General features: G+C 42.1%; 1 protein-coding gene across 1 annotated transcript; it reads left to right on the top strand.

Annotated features, from left to right (window-relative positions):
* Positions 1-1770: 1770 nt before the first annotated feature.
* LOC105104489 (dihydrodiol dehydrogenase 3-like) lies at positions 1771-15160 on the top strand. The gene is made up of 9 exons (XM_010998210.3): positions 1771-1899; positions 3841-4008; positions 4860-4976; positions 6216-6293; positions 6726-6848; positions 9460-9569; positions 10475-10640; positions 12973-13055; positions 15012-15160. The coding sequence occupies exons 1-9, from the start codon at positions 1816-1818 to the stop codon at positions 15052-15054; spliced, it is 972 nt and encodes a 323-aa protein (XP_010996512.2). The 5' UTR covers positions 1771-1815; the 3' UTR covers positions 15055-15160.

Here is a 15160-nt window from a genome sequence, read left to right as displayed (position 1 = left end):
TTTAAAATCCACTGTGAACTAATTTTAATACCTGTGATTATTCAAGAACAGTTTCTGCCCGTTTTTTCTCTTCCTTTCATAGACCATGTTTTCCTCTTCTTTTGTTCCTTCTGTTTCCTTCCTTCTTTCTTCCTTCCTGCCCTTGTTTGCTCTGTGTGTGTGTGTGTGTGTTTGTGTGCGCGCACATGCGCATGAGCACATACAGAGGTGTTTATAATTGTGCACTTAAACCAACAGCCAAATACCCACACTTTGCAGATTTGTTCCACATCACAACAGTCCTGTCCTAACGAGGCCGGCATGCTGCTCGTCCTGGAATCAGCGTAAGGTGGAAACCAATGGGCTACTCGGGTCTCTCTGAGCCTGCATCTTCCCTGGCCTGTGTGCCGCTTTTTGATTCCCCTGAACACACGGCTGGTTTTTGAATCCCATAATACCCCCCATATCCACACCCCAGTTTTACTCAGAGTTTTACACGCTCTAGACTATGTCTCCTCCTTTATCCCTTGTCCCTGGCGGCTGTGAGTGTATGGCCTCTGTTTAAGCTTAGGTTAGGGTCAGGGGAGACAGACACTAATGTTTAGGGAGCCTCCAAACAGGCTGGAATTTCACAGATAAGGTTTGCTGTGGTCACTCTGGTTTTAGGGAGGTGACTGGGAGCAGAGCCGATGGCCTTGGGAGACCAGGGCAGCTCTGCGCCAGGCAGGGGAGGGTGTGGGTGAGTAACAGCGCCGTGAAACTCCCTGTCACTCTGTTCTGGAGTTTTCCTAACTGGGTGTTTACTTTATTGCTGTAGTTTTTAAACTGTTTTCCAGAGCTCTTGTAAAGTGTCATAGCAAGTTCCTGGGTTTTTTCTCATGGTTCCCTGGGAGCGTCCAGCACTTTCTAGTCACCGTTTTACCGACCTGACTCTATATATATGGTAACCTTTTCGTTGGCTTCACAACATTCCATTGTATCAGTGTGTCATGGTTTCTTAAGTGCCTCCCAAATTTATTATAATTTAACTTGTTCACAGGTTTTTCTTTCATGAATAATGCTGAGCAACATAATAAATTATAGAAAATATTTATCATTTACATCATGACCATTTTCGAGAGTTATATAAAAGGTACAATTTATGACTCTCTTTACACACTGCACAGGATATCGAAAACCTGTTAATAATTAACCTACAACGTGCAGTTTTGTATTTTTATCAGGATTCCACCCCTGTCTGGAACGTAAAGCAAAATAATATTTCTGGCGGGAAATGAGAAAAGGAAAATTTATTTTTATTTGTAGTTTTAATTCTTTAGTAAGAGTTAACATTTTGAAAAATGCTAATTAATCCCTCCTTTACATTGTAGGATTCTGTGCTTGTGTGTGTGTTTGAGCATGTACTTTAAGGTAGTTTGTTTGAATTGATGTTTGACCAAAATTTGGCTTCATAATTAATAAAACAAAATAGATTGGTATGTGGAGGTATCTAGTCTAACATAAGGTCCATAATTGCCCAGCAAATCTTGTGCAATAATTTACAATAGTGTAAGTGAATCATTAACTTCAGATTTACTTAGTAAAATATGAGGTAAAATATTGCAAGAGATTTGAGGTGTATGTATTATTATATAACCCTTGAGATTATACTGATAACAAAGCAAACAAGGCCATTTCATTCATTTATCACTCCTTGGGTGCTGCTTCCACCTACTCCTCCCACAATGTATTTGCTAGTGATTGGGTGCTGCAGTTCGGGTGGTACCTTCCTCATATTTATAACCTGTGACGGTAGAAGAAAATAATCATTCTGCTCAGTCAGAGGAGCCACAGGCAATGGACCCCAGACGTCAGTGTCAGGAGCTTAATGACGGCCGCTTCATTCCTGTGCTGGGATTTGGCACCTACGCACCTGAGGAGGTAACGGTACTGGTCTTGGGGTTGAGGTTTCCAAAACGAAGGGGAAGGGACATGAGTGGAAACTGACTTGGGTTGCGAGTTCTTTGAGGTCCTGTGTGGCTCTGGGAGGCTCACTGGGTTCTTGTGACCAGGCTGGAACCAACCTTATGATGGGGGGAGAGAATCAGTCTTCACTGTGCAGCCTGTCCTGACACTGTGGTCAGCCACTGGTCATTCTGAGTTTCCCTCCAGCTTCTCCCTCTGTCGCAGCTTGGCAGATGAGAAGGAACCTAGCTGTGAAAAGACTGTCAGGTGCTTGGCTTTTAGGGTGCTTGCACTGGAGCACTTTCTCTGTGTATATCAGCAATTTAAGAAATCTTTTCCCTCCAAAAAGACATGACCCAGAGGTATATTTGAGGTAAAAAGATTCTGAAGATGAGGTGAATGAAAAATACCGGGAGAGAATTGCTTTTCTGCTGTGGGGTAGCCTGCCGGGTGCAGGTGAGAAATACTCCACTTGTGTTTGCCTTTTACTTCTGCTTCTGCCAGAAAGTTATTCCAATGGAAAACAGATCACCTGAGGGAATAAGCTACAATCTTACAGGCCAAGTTTCAATTTGTGGGTTTTGTGTGTATTTTTATTACAGTACAGTGTTCAGTGCTTGGGCAGAAGATGGGCAAACTAGACAAGTCACCAGACTGGAGGGCAGAAAGTTGCTGTCTGTCCATCTTGTCTTTAGAGTATTTAGTTGTAGGACAAGGGAATCCAACTTTGAGTCTTACTCTTCTCATCTATAAAACAGAAGGAAATATTCAGACATTCTGGAGACAGAAAACAGGGCTTGTTTACTTTGTAGTGCAAAGTGGGACGGGAAATGGGAGTGGTCCAGGCTATCACTAGAGCTCGCCGGCGTTCATTCCTTGGTCAGTCTCTGAATGCCTGTACATTCGAGGAATGACCATGACTGGAACCAGCAGAGCAGTTAGACCAAGTATTTACTCCCTTGAAAAGCAAAGGATTCTGAAATACAGAAAAAGCAAAGCAGTATTATTCAGCCTTTAAGATGAAGTTAATACAGCCATTTGCAGCCTCACAGGTGAAGCAGGAAAGCATGAAGCTTGGACAAGTCAGCCAGGCAGAGAAGGGAAAAAGCTGCATGATCTCTTTAAATGCAGCATCTAAAACCATCGATCTCACAGCAGCAGAGAGTAGAGGAGTGGTGCCCAGGTGCTGGGGACAGGGGTGGGGAAAATGGAAAGATGTTGGTGAAAGGGTTCAAACCTTCAGTTATAAGATCAATAATGTCTGGAGACCTAATGTACAGCGTGGTGACTCTAGCTCATGATGATGGATTATATTCTTAAGATTTGCTAAAAGAGTTGATCTTAAGTGTTCTCATGACAGACCCCAAAGAGCTAGCTGTGTGAGGTGATGGTTATGTTGACTAGCTTGATTGTGGTGTCATTTCACAATTGACCTATTCATGAAAACATCAGTTTGTACACCTTGAATAGGTACAGATTTTATTTGGTGCACGCTGTGTGACTACACTGGTAGAGGACTCTTCGAAGCTTTCACCTTGTTTCTTGATGCTTTGAAGGATGTCCCTTAGCCCTCTGCTGTTTTCTGTTGGTAACATCTCACAGTGTAATTCATCTCCATGACTTGAACTTTATCCTGAATCTTTTGGGTTCTTCCAGCAAATCACTGAACAAGAGGGTGATAATGGATACTTCTGATCCCAGCGATCAATAAAAGATTGCCTGCAGTTAAAGGGGTTCCAGGATTTCCACCTTAATTACTGACCTGGGAAGTCCAGTGAAACCATTATGGGCTCAACATCATACGTGCAGCATGAACCTAAGTCTTGAAAGAAGTTGATGCTTGGGGAGGTCACAGCTTGCGCCTCATAGTCTCTTAATTGTGTGAATATTGAAGTACAACCTTTGTTGCTTATGTAGGTTCCTAAGAGCGAAGCTCTGGAGGCCACCAAATTCGCTATAGGTGCTGGGTTCCGCCACATTGACTGTGCGTATTTATACCAAAACGAAGAGCAGGTTGGACAGGCCATCCGAAGCAAGATTGCAGACGGCACTGTGAAGAGAGAAGACATATTCTACACCTCAAAGGTGCCGTGTGTGTGGCGTGTGTGCCCGTGTGTGAACCGTGATCGTGCACAGGTGACAATTACATAATAGGGTCAGTAGTTGTTTGCTGAGTTGTTTATTGATAAAACTCTTCACAGACACACACAGACACACACACATTTAATCTAGTATCCAAAAAAAAAAAAAAAAAAGAGAAGAGAATGATGGTGGCTTTCTCATCATCGCTGTGTTTAAATTTTAATTTTTAAGGAAAGTCACTTTACTTCTCTGAGCCTGGCCCGGAGCAGTGTGATTAAGAAGGGCCAAAAATCTGAGAAGGATCAAATTATAGCTTTCTTTATCGCCTGGGTGACTTTCTAAACTTTCTTTACTTTCTGAATCTCACTTTTCACGTCCATCAGTAACAGAGAGTGACAGGAGAGGCACTTGGTTTATTACTCAAGATCTAGTCACAGTGTCTTGAATTATTTTCTGCACATACTACTATGTTCAAAGCACTTTTTTCTATTGCTACGTAAACAAATAGATACTAATTATTCCTGAGAGGATTGATTGACTGATGAGTTTAGCCTAAGTTTGTGTATTGCTTTTAAACCCTATCAAACACAATTTAGATGATGGGCATGATAATTATTTGATAACACTTTTTATCTCTTGGGTCTTTTCCTTCCATTGTGAGTGATATACTGATGATAAATTCAATCAAATATCAAGTTTACATGGGTAGGTTAGATCAAAAGGAGTTCAGAAAGAAAAGGAGTAGTTTTCATCCATTTCCAAACTGTTGAAACATCTAAGTATTAGATGAAAGAAGAGAAACAAAATCACCTGAAGTACGATTTAACCCAGCTTTCATTCTTTAACCTCTGCAGCTTTGGTGTACTTTCCTTCGACCAGAGTTGGTGCGACCAGCCTTGGAAAAGTCACTGAAAGATCTTCAACTGGACTATGTGGACCTCTATATTATTCACTTTCCCATGGCTATGAAGGTTGGAAGTTTGTGTGATGACAAGTATTTTATTTCTTGTGTCAGAATGTCTATTAACTTACACGAATGTTTGAATGAAGATTTTTTTCTTAGTAAGATGTAGAGATGATTGCACAAGAAGAGAATCACCAAAATAATAAGTTTTGATTATATTTTTACTGAATTTTTTGAATCCTGAATTTTCTTTCCATGCATCCAAGAGAACAGAGTCCAACAATCTCACAAATTTGCCTTAAAATCTTGAGGAAATAAAATCAGGCATGTTCAGCACCGGGTCCTGATTATGATTCCTGGGTCTCCTGTGGATTTCATAAACACAGATTTTGGGACAGCAGTGGTGGGCAGTGAAACTGCCTTATACTCCAACATGATGAGTTTATGTCCTCTTTCACTCTTTCAAGTTGAATAGTTTTGGTGTGTTCTCTTTGGGTGGTTGTAAACCATCAGTCTCTCTAGGGACTTGGAATCCTTGCCTACACAGTTGGGTGTCTTCACACTGAGTTGTGAAGATTGCATTTAGCCATTAACAACTGTGCTATGTAGAACTGTTGATCTATAGTGTATTGGATGATGTAAATGACAAGTCCAGCTATGGACATATTTAAGGATTGGGAGTAGTGATCAGAAATGTCTCCATTGTCCTCTGTTTCTTACCATTGCATTCCTCTTGGTTTCCTTTATTTTTATCTCAATATTTTCCCTCAGTGGCACCTATGACCATGGGTCAGTTCAACACTCATAGTCATTAACATTTGAGAGCAGGACTGGATATTCCACATCCCACACAAACCTACAGAGATCCTTGGTGGTTCACGTGGCTGCCTTTAGGCTGTCAGGTGTTCAGGGAGGGGAGGAACTGCGATTGTATAACCTCAATCAAGACTGCAAGTTTCATGTCAGAAATAACTGCCATTCCCCCCCCGCCCAAGAGAGGCAGGTCCATAGAGGCAAGTAAAGCAGACAGGGAAAATTTACACAAGTCACTAGGAGAGCCATTTAGGACCTAGGAAACTTCTATTTCTTACAACAGATATTAAGTGTAAGAGGTTAGAGGAAGCCTGTATCCTAAAGACGTTCCTTACAGCTGCATCTGAAACCACTTTGTAAATACCAGTGTCTCAAATATCACAACACGTGCCTCATGGAGGTTGAGTGTCCTGGTCCTAGGTGTGCCTGCCGTCAGGGCTACGCTTGGCAAAATTACTTTGTGACAGCTCTCAAATGACTGCTTCTCTTCCAGCCAGGGGAGGACCCTCTTCCCAAAGATGAAAATGGAAAATTAATATGTGACACAGTGGATCTCTGCAGCACGTGGGAGGTGAGTCTGTGGAGGAGAGAGCACAGGGGAGGGAGCCAGAGGAGGGGGCACCTCCCTCACTTCTTCCACCTGTGGGAATGGTGTGTGGACCATCGGATTCAGCAATTAACAAGCTTCAAAAAGGCTGCCATGCTGGTGTGGTGTGGGGGAAGTCATTGCCTCAGTGTTTATAGAGGAACAAAGGGGAGGAATCTGGGACACTGAGGATAGACGTCTCCTTCCTTCCACGTGTCATATACGGTCTTGGCTTTTCTAAGAAGACTGTGATTCTTACTCTTATGTTCTGACCTCTTTCCCTTGTTTGATTTATTACATTTTTCTTCTTGATAATCAGTCCTAATTCTGGTGACGACCATTTTAACAGATCTTTCCTGCATTTACTCCTGATGTACAGCCAGTGACAAATGACTCATCACCACCCTTCCTCCCCAGGCCATGGAGAAGTGTAAGGACGCGGGACTGGCCAAGTCCATCGGCGTGTCCAACTTTAACCACAAGCAGCTGGGGAAGATCCTGAACAAGCCAGGGCTCAAGCACAAGCCTGTCTGCAACCAGGTGAGCCCTCTCGCTCTCCTCTCCTTCTGATCCTCACAACCTTCTTCCTGCACCTCAGCCAGGTGTCTACTCAGCACCCTTCCTATTCCTCCTCCCTTTGTGGGGCAGAAGGTTCTAGAGAGCAGAGCCTCTGACTAGAATGCTGTGAATAGAACCCATAATGGTATCTCTGTTTGATAAAGTCTTGGTGTAAATGGTGGTGAGACCTTAATGGTAAATTGTGTGTAGGAAATTGTGGAAGAGAAAGCAGATGAGGGAGGGTTAGAATAGGTACCTGGAAGTCAGGGGGAAGGTGGCATTTCGCTGAGCTGTAGAGGATGACCAGAAGTTAGATGAAGAGAGTGATTGTGTACAGGAAGGAAGGCCATGAAAGCAAGCAATGGGAAGTCAGTAAAGAAAGATGGAAATCAGCTGAGACAGGAGTTACAGTTTTGTGTGGGGCTTGTGTGCCTGAATCCTTATCCCTGGTGTCTCTGCTTTGAGGGGTCTCCAGCAGGAAGCACAGTCCAGGGAGATTTACTGGAAGCTACGTAAGTCATCAAGGTTAGAGGGATGAAGTGAATGGCTTATGGTGATGCCAACAGTAGATGAAATAGTCACTCAGGAATAGTCATTGGAAGGTTGACCAAACCTTGTGAATTAGTCAGTTTTTTTCTATTTCTCTCATTGATTTCCACCATAAAATTAACTGTTTAAACACATTTTTCTCTGTTTGGTTCTGTGCTCTTACTTTTTAAAAATTTTTTGTATTTTCACATTATTGTGGAGAGAAAAGTTAATGGGAGAGCTGAAGACAATGTTAAGTGCACAACACTCCGCGGCGCAGCGCAGTGCAGTGCTGTTGACTGCAGGGGCAGTGCGTTCCAGCAGGTCTCTAGAGTTTGCTCATCTGGTGTAATTGAGACTGGAAGCCCACGATTAGCAACTCCCGGTCTCTCCCTCCTCCAGCCCCTGGAAACCGTCACTCTGCTCTGTAATTTTATGAGTTTGACTAATTTAGAAATATCATATAACTGGTGTCATGTAATCTTTGACTTTCTGTGACTGTCCTTTTTGATATAGCATAATATCATCAAGTACAACCTGAAGTCCAGGAGTAGGAGATTTCTATGGAAAATGGAGCCTGTAGAATTAACGAAATTCATATATAAATTGATATGCAATATTTTCAATTGTAGTAGTTAAAAAACTAATGTGATTTTAGCATTAATTTTGCCTCCAAATTTTTATTGCAAAAATGTTAGATATTAGAAAAGTTTAGGGTATGCTGGACAGTATACATATTTTCCCTCTTAATGCACATTTTTTAACATTTTGCCCAATTGCTATACATATGTGTGTGTGTGTGTTTGTAGACAATATTTTGTTGCGCTGAATCTGATCATGGTTCCCATGTCACTTTGAGTCATGTTTCTCAAGATTTTATTAGCTAAAATGGTAACTCAATTATTATTTTTTTTTATAATGACATCTAGGCTGAATTTTGACAATATAAGAGACATCAGATTATTATCTTGTGATGTTAATTAAGTTGTTTCTCTATTCCTAGCTCCTGTAAGTTAGTAGTTACATCTGAAACCTTACTACATTAAGTTTAAACATTTTGGCAAGAAATATCCTTTGCGTACTGTGTCCCTCAAATTGCAACAGTAGGAAGCACGTATGACAATTTGTCCCACTATGAGTGATGCTAACTTTGTTCCCGTGATAAATCTAGTGGTGGACAGATCTTTCCTTTAGAAATGTGTATTTTCCCTGTTGAAATTACCCGGTCATCTGTTGGATAATTGTCATCAGGTGAAGTGAGACTCCCCCCAAAGTTTTCACAGTGGCTGAATTCCATCAATGACTTTTACTTGAATTAAGTATTTCATTGAGATGTTTAGAAAGTAATTTTCAACTTTAAACACTCTTTTTAAGCTTCTGACCTGATATTTATTGTCAAAATAAAAGTACCTCATTAAATCAGAATAAAAGTAACTTCTTCCTATAAGAAAGGGTTAAAGATTTATCCCTTTCCCATTTATTGTCAGTTTCCAAGAAAGGATTTATTGTAATAATCACCATTAATGGAGGCAAATATTTTTGCTGTTTCTCCCTCTCACATCACTGTGGGCTCGTGGACTTTGATTTATTCCATATGTTATAATTACTGTTGCTCAGTATTCCTTTGATGCTCAAATCTAACCAATTATCACGAGTGGTCTCCCCATCAAGTGGGTTCTTTTAGTCCTTTAGACATTTTTTTCATGAGTCGTTGAGGAATTTCTTGCTTTCTGCACAATTTGCTGTCCAACACTCAAACAGTTGTTTTCTTGCCCCAAATTTGGAATTAGGCATGGCTCCTGGCAGTGTGCAAAGGTATTAGTAATCCAGGTCTGGTCCCCAGAGTTGCTTGTTCTCAGAAATGTCATCGTTTCTTTCCTTTTCAGTGGACAGAAATATAAAATTTATTTTTAAGAAAATCATTACTTGATGTGGATATTTCCCATTATAATTTTATGTTACAAAATTTTTTTCTTTAACATTGTCAAAAAGTTTAACATTTCTTTGCCATATTAAAATAACCTTTTCACTTAATCTGACACTCTTCTGTGTTGGGATTCTGCAGGTGGAATGTCACCCTTATATGAATCAGAGCAAACTGCTGGATTTCTGCAAGTCCAAGGGCATTGTTCTGGTCGCCTATAGTGCTCTGGGATCCCAAAGATTAGAAAATTGGTAATGAATCCTAATGAAGACAAGAAGGAGTTGACCTAAAACTCAATTTTGATGAGGTTTTTCAATCATACTGTACTCACTGCTCTGGAGATAACTCTCCATTACCTTGGGGGGAGAAGGAGGGATGGAAGAAATTCTTCTCTTCTGTCATGTGTCATTTGATCAGTGTTTTACATTGTATATATCTTTTTGTAGATTGTTCAGTAAAAATTGTCTGCATTAAAATCTATATATAATACCCCAATTGAGACAAAAGACATAAGCATATGTGATGGTTTATTTATTTATTAACTAATAAACCCATTGCTAACAATAGACTCTCCAAGACTCACATACCTTATGTCTAAAATTGGGATATTAATCTGTAACTCCAAGACTGTTATGACAGAAAAATTACAATTTGAAACAATTTTGTAAACATCTATAGATACTTTACACACTATAATAATGATACAATGAATACTTCTGGGACTACTCAATTTTTATCAATACCTGAGAAAAGTTAAAATTAAAAAATGTCTCAGGTTTTCCTTCCATTTCTCCCTTCATGCCCTTGCCTTTACTTTGGGGCTATGACTGGAGAAGAAAACAGCCACAGAGAAGTAAAAGAGAACAAAATCTATGAATTTGGAAGCATTTGTCTCAACACAACAATGCAGCTAAATGACCTGAGAGCTGTGTGACACAGATGGCTAGGTGCCACATGAGTTTCTCGTCACCTGTGTCTTGGGTTCAGCCACGGAACTCCCATTTCTAACTAGATCCCAGATGACACGGATGCTGATGGTCAGGGACGCATTCTGAGAAGCACTGGTCTAGGTGGATCTATTTGGTCTGTTTGGGAAGCCCCCTAGCAAGCTTAATACTCAGTCTCAGCTCTTCAGCATTTCTGAATTTCCTTCCAGGGTGAACCTGAGACTCCCCGTTCTCTTGGACGACCCACTTCTTGGTGCCATTGCCAAGAAGCACAAGCGCAGCCCAGCTCTGATTGCCCTTCGCTACCAGCTGCAGCGCGGGGTGGTGGTCCTGGCCAAGAGTTACAATAAGAAGCGGATCAAGGAGAACATGCAGGTGATGCGTGGGGTGAGGGGCAGGGCTCCTAACTCATACCCTCCATGGGGGTCACTCTTTGTGCAGCTTTCCAGACGTCTTTGGGCCAAGATGAGTTACCTTTGTTCCCTGTGCTGGATGCCTTATGGGCAATCCTAACGGTTTTCTCCACCTGCACTTGCAGCAGGAGCGGCAGCGCGGCGAAGTGGAATTGAGATTGGACATGAGGGAGAGATGTCAGTTCCAGCATTACGTTTGCAATCTATTCTGTTGCCCTGTGCAAGTGATATCTCACGTCTTCTTTCTCCAGTCAGGAAATTGGATTGTGTGACTTTCTGAGAGCATTTTGGCTGCTCTAACAAAATACCAGAGCTCGGGAGTCTTAGAAACTACTGAAATTTAATTCTCACAGATCTAAAGGCTGGATTCTGAGAGCAGGGCGCCTGCGCAGCCGGGCGCGGGCCCTCTCCCAGGTCGCGCTCTTGCCGACGCGTCTGGCACGGGAGAGGGGGCCGCACAGCTGGCTCAGGCCTCCTTTATGGCAGGTGGCACGGCTTTCGCCTCGCCCGTGAGGGCCCCACCATCCTGCCCGCGTCCCCACTCAGAGGCCCCATGTTCTCGTATCATCGCCGTGGGGGCGAGGTTTCCGGCATGTCAATTTGGGGCTCAGGGAAGCTACAGCCGTGATCTTCAACCTGCAGTTCATGGCGGCTTACTCTGCATTTCCTTGATTGCTGCCGTAGTGCTATTTACATACTTTTAACCTCCTTGAGTTTTTGCCATTGCTCAAACTTTGTCCATTTTTGCCAGGTTTCTGCATCTTTTGGTTTTTGTGTAGGAGACCTTTTTTATACCATCAGCCACAGCTGTACAGCAAACTCTCCCCAATTATGGAGTCTGTTACAAAGGTCATTTATGTAGCTCATGACCCTGTGGTTTGACAATAAGCCTGCGCTGAGCTAAGCTGTTCTGCTCTTGGCTGTGGCTCTCATGTGTTTGCAGTAAAACGCAGAGCAGCCGGACAGTTCTGCTTTAGCAGGTGGATTTGGCTCCTGTCAGAGGAGCCTACACTCTACTCCATATAGATTTTCGTATACAGTTGTCTAGACTGTGCCCCCCCCAACCTGGTCTTCATCTCAGCACAGTGGTGTGACCTCAAGGCAGTGTGTAGCGATAAAAATCTCTTCAAGTGTCAGAACTGACTCAAAACTGCTTCTGGCAAATTTTATTGTCCAATGGAAGTCACAGGTAAGATCAGTTCAAGGGGCAAGGAAATATTACTGTGAAAAAGTATTTTTGTCCTTCTATTCAAATTAAGTTCTGTATTACACCTAGAACTGACTTTTAATATGACATGAAAATGGGTGTATATATATATAAACACATATATACATAAGTATGTGTGTGTTTGTGTGTGTGTATATATATATATGATTGAATGGAAATCTAAATGTTCATATTTTTCCACTGATTTTCCTTGTCAGGGAAAGCACAAAGCAAAATTCCATAAGTTGACTTCTGAGCACTATTTAATGATGTACTTTTGTGCGCTGTCTTCTCATAGTGGAAAATGTTGTTGACTTACAGAGTAGTATATTTTCCTTCTTTAAGAATTCTCCGTTGCTGTTGACTAGCTGTCCTTTTACATAAAATTGAATTTCACTTTAACAACGTCCACCAAAAAATATGTATTTAAGTTCATACAGCATTGAAACAGCAGATCTCTAAGAAAAATGGTTATCTCTATAAAACTGAGTATTCCATCCCATGGTTATGATATGAATATCTCATTAATTAATTATTCTTTTCCATTTTAAATACAGTTCACAACTTTTTCTACAAAGGCATTTACAAAGTTGCTTTTGGTAGATTTATTCACACACAATGAGTAAGTTTGATGTCCGATTCTCGGAGAGACTTTTATACAGGGGCCCCCTCCTTCCAGTACTCACCTCAGCTCAAGGCTGTGTCACATGTCAGCGATGCTGGGAAGGAACAAGTAGTCTAATATTTGCTCAAGTGCAGGTGCTTTGTGCAATTTATGCAAGTGTCCCCTTGTGGGGAAAAAGGAGGATTGTTTGGGTTTTTTTCTGTCGCAAGCAGTTCACTTAGAAAGATCTGGGATTGCTGAGCTGTAACACTCAGTGAAGTGAAGCAGAGAAGGAGAGGGGGCGGGAAAGGAGGGGCGGAGAACTCGGCAGAAGGGGTCCCAGGCCAGTTCACGTGGAAGCTGAGGCCGGGCAGGGCTTCCCTGTGCCCTCCTCTTGCCTCCATCCAGGTGCAAGTCCTCCAGGTCTCGGGGGAGGCCAGCTCCCTGGGGGAGAGTTGACTGTGAGTCTTCCCTTCTCTCCAGGTTTTTGACTTTGAGTTGACGCCAGAAGACATGAAAGCAATTGACGGCCTCAACAGAAATATGCGCTATCTTGATACAACCTAGTAAGTGACTTGTAGGTCGTTTCTCTTGTGTTCTTTTCTGCAGCAGGCCTGTCAACAGAGGAAGTGAGCCTTCTTAAATCAGCAAGACAGTCCTGATTTCCAGGGTAGGAGTAAAGTAGGAGCTTCCTGTAGACCTCAGATCAGGGGGTTCCCTTGGGGCTCAGTCTCTGACCCAACAGAAATGTGCGTGGGGCCAGGACAGTGCATGAGCAGAATGAGCAAAGCCCACATTATGGTGAATTCACTACATGTATGCCCCTAACCCCTGTGCCTGGCGTGTTTCCTCTCAGGGATGATGCACCCATTAGGCATGGAAACTGCAGTGTGTACAGCCCCCTATTCTTTTAGGGACCTTGAGAATGCTTCACTTTTCATTCTTATTAAAATCACAGGAAAATAATTATATTAATAGTGATGGTGTAATAATGAATCAAGCCAGGATTACGTTTGTTTTTATCCTAAGGCAACTGTCAAATGTAACATTAACACTTTTAATGGAGGAGGGAGCACAAAAAGGCCAATGGGTGTAGGTGCCATGAAGTCACAGCCTGGGCCCGCTTCCACCCCCTCCCCTCAATGTCTGGTGGCTTTTCTCCTTGATGGCCTTTTGTTTTTCAACACACCATCCATTTGTTCCAGATTTATCTCTTCATTGGCATTTCTTCCCCCTGTGCAGCTCCATGTTCCCATTCTTGTAATCTCACCAAACTGAGTTAGAAATGGATCACGAACTTCACTGACTCTCCATGTAGCGTCTCCTGTGTCTTCTGTAGGACACACACAGATGAGGTCATCTGGATTCCTCTGGTTTCTTGATTCAAGAATTACTTCCATGTTGCCTTTGTCCGGACACTATCCCCTGGGGAGCTCCTCTGTCCTTGACTTTGACTTATTCACGCACATGGAATTCCACGTTGAGTTCCTGCAGGAGGATGTCAGGATTGAAGAGAAGGAAGACTCATCAAACTGAGAGAAGTTTGCACTATAGAGAGAAGGGGAATACAAATTAGTGATAAAATGAAGATGTATTTTCAAAAGAAAGATTTAAAACCTTTTTTCTTTTTTGCAAAGCTGTATCATGATTCTGAGAAAAGAGATTATAACTGAAAAAGAGTGGAAAGTTGCTTTTCTATACTCAAAAGCTCTCAAGTATAGTTCTATGTTCTTCCTCATTAGGCTGTAAATGCCTAGATTTACTTGTCTTTCTAATCTCATGTCAACAGCATGGCTCTTGGCACATGGAAGTGCCCACGATGCACTCTTTAGTGAAATTAAATTGAAAAAGATGAATTTAGTGGGGAGGGTATAGCTCAATAGTATAGCGTGCGCTTAGCATGCACCAGGTCCTTGGTTCATTCCCCAGAACCTCCACTAAAGAAAAGAAGACAAATGTAGAAAGAAAAATAGAAACTTGGGGAAAAAACAGAAAACAGCAGTAATGTTAATTACTGAATTTTTATACATTATCAACTAAGTAAGTAGTCATCCCATTTTGTCAGTAAGCTATGTAGGTGTACATGCTATCTTCTCAAGAGATTAGAAGTTTATTTACAGCGCCCCTCTATTCTGGGGTGCTCTGTGTTTATGTGTTGGATGAGTGTGTGACCAGCATATGTCTTACTGTGAACATTGCCATCATCTTGGGCCAAATGTTCCACCTGAAGCTGAACTGACCTTAACATTTTAGGTATAGTTCTTACATCCTCTTACGAATTTCAATTTCAATCAAGCAAAATATCACCGTGGCATTTATATCGCATGTGAATGTGGGAATTGGGCAGGAAGGTGCAGTTTGCACAGGGACCAGGGGCCTGCATGTATGTGTGTCGGGGTAGCAGAAGGGATGTGGTTGTAAATTCAGAGGTTTAGCCCATCCTGACTCCCTCCACAGAGAAACAGTCTCTCTGACAGTGTGATATTGAGTTAATAAAATCAGTATCTCTCCTTCTCTTTCAGCTTTAGCGATCACCCTGACTATCCATTTTCTGAAGAATATTGACTGTGAGCTCTCCACCATGAGCTCTCCCTGAGTGTATTGCTTCTAGGGGTGTGGGAAGAATTTCTGTACCTCGTGGAGCTAATTAAAAGCAGTGTCTCTGGTTTAA

This window comes from Camelus dromedarius, chromosome 26 (genome assembly GCF_036321535.1).
Source record: "Camelus dromedarius isolate mCamDro1 chromosome 26, mCamDro1.pat, whole genome shotgun sequence".
Classification (NCBI taxonomy): domain Eukaryota; kingdom Metazoa; phylum Chordata; class Mammalia; order Artiodactyla; family Camelidae; genus Camelus; species Camelus dromedarius.
Note: the sequence above shows the minus strand (reverse complement) of the source record. Positions and strands in the feature narration are given on the sequence as shown.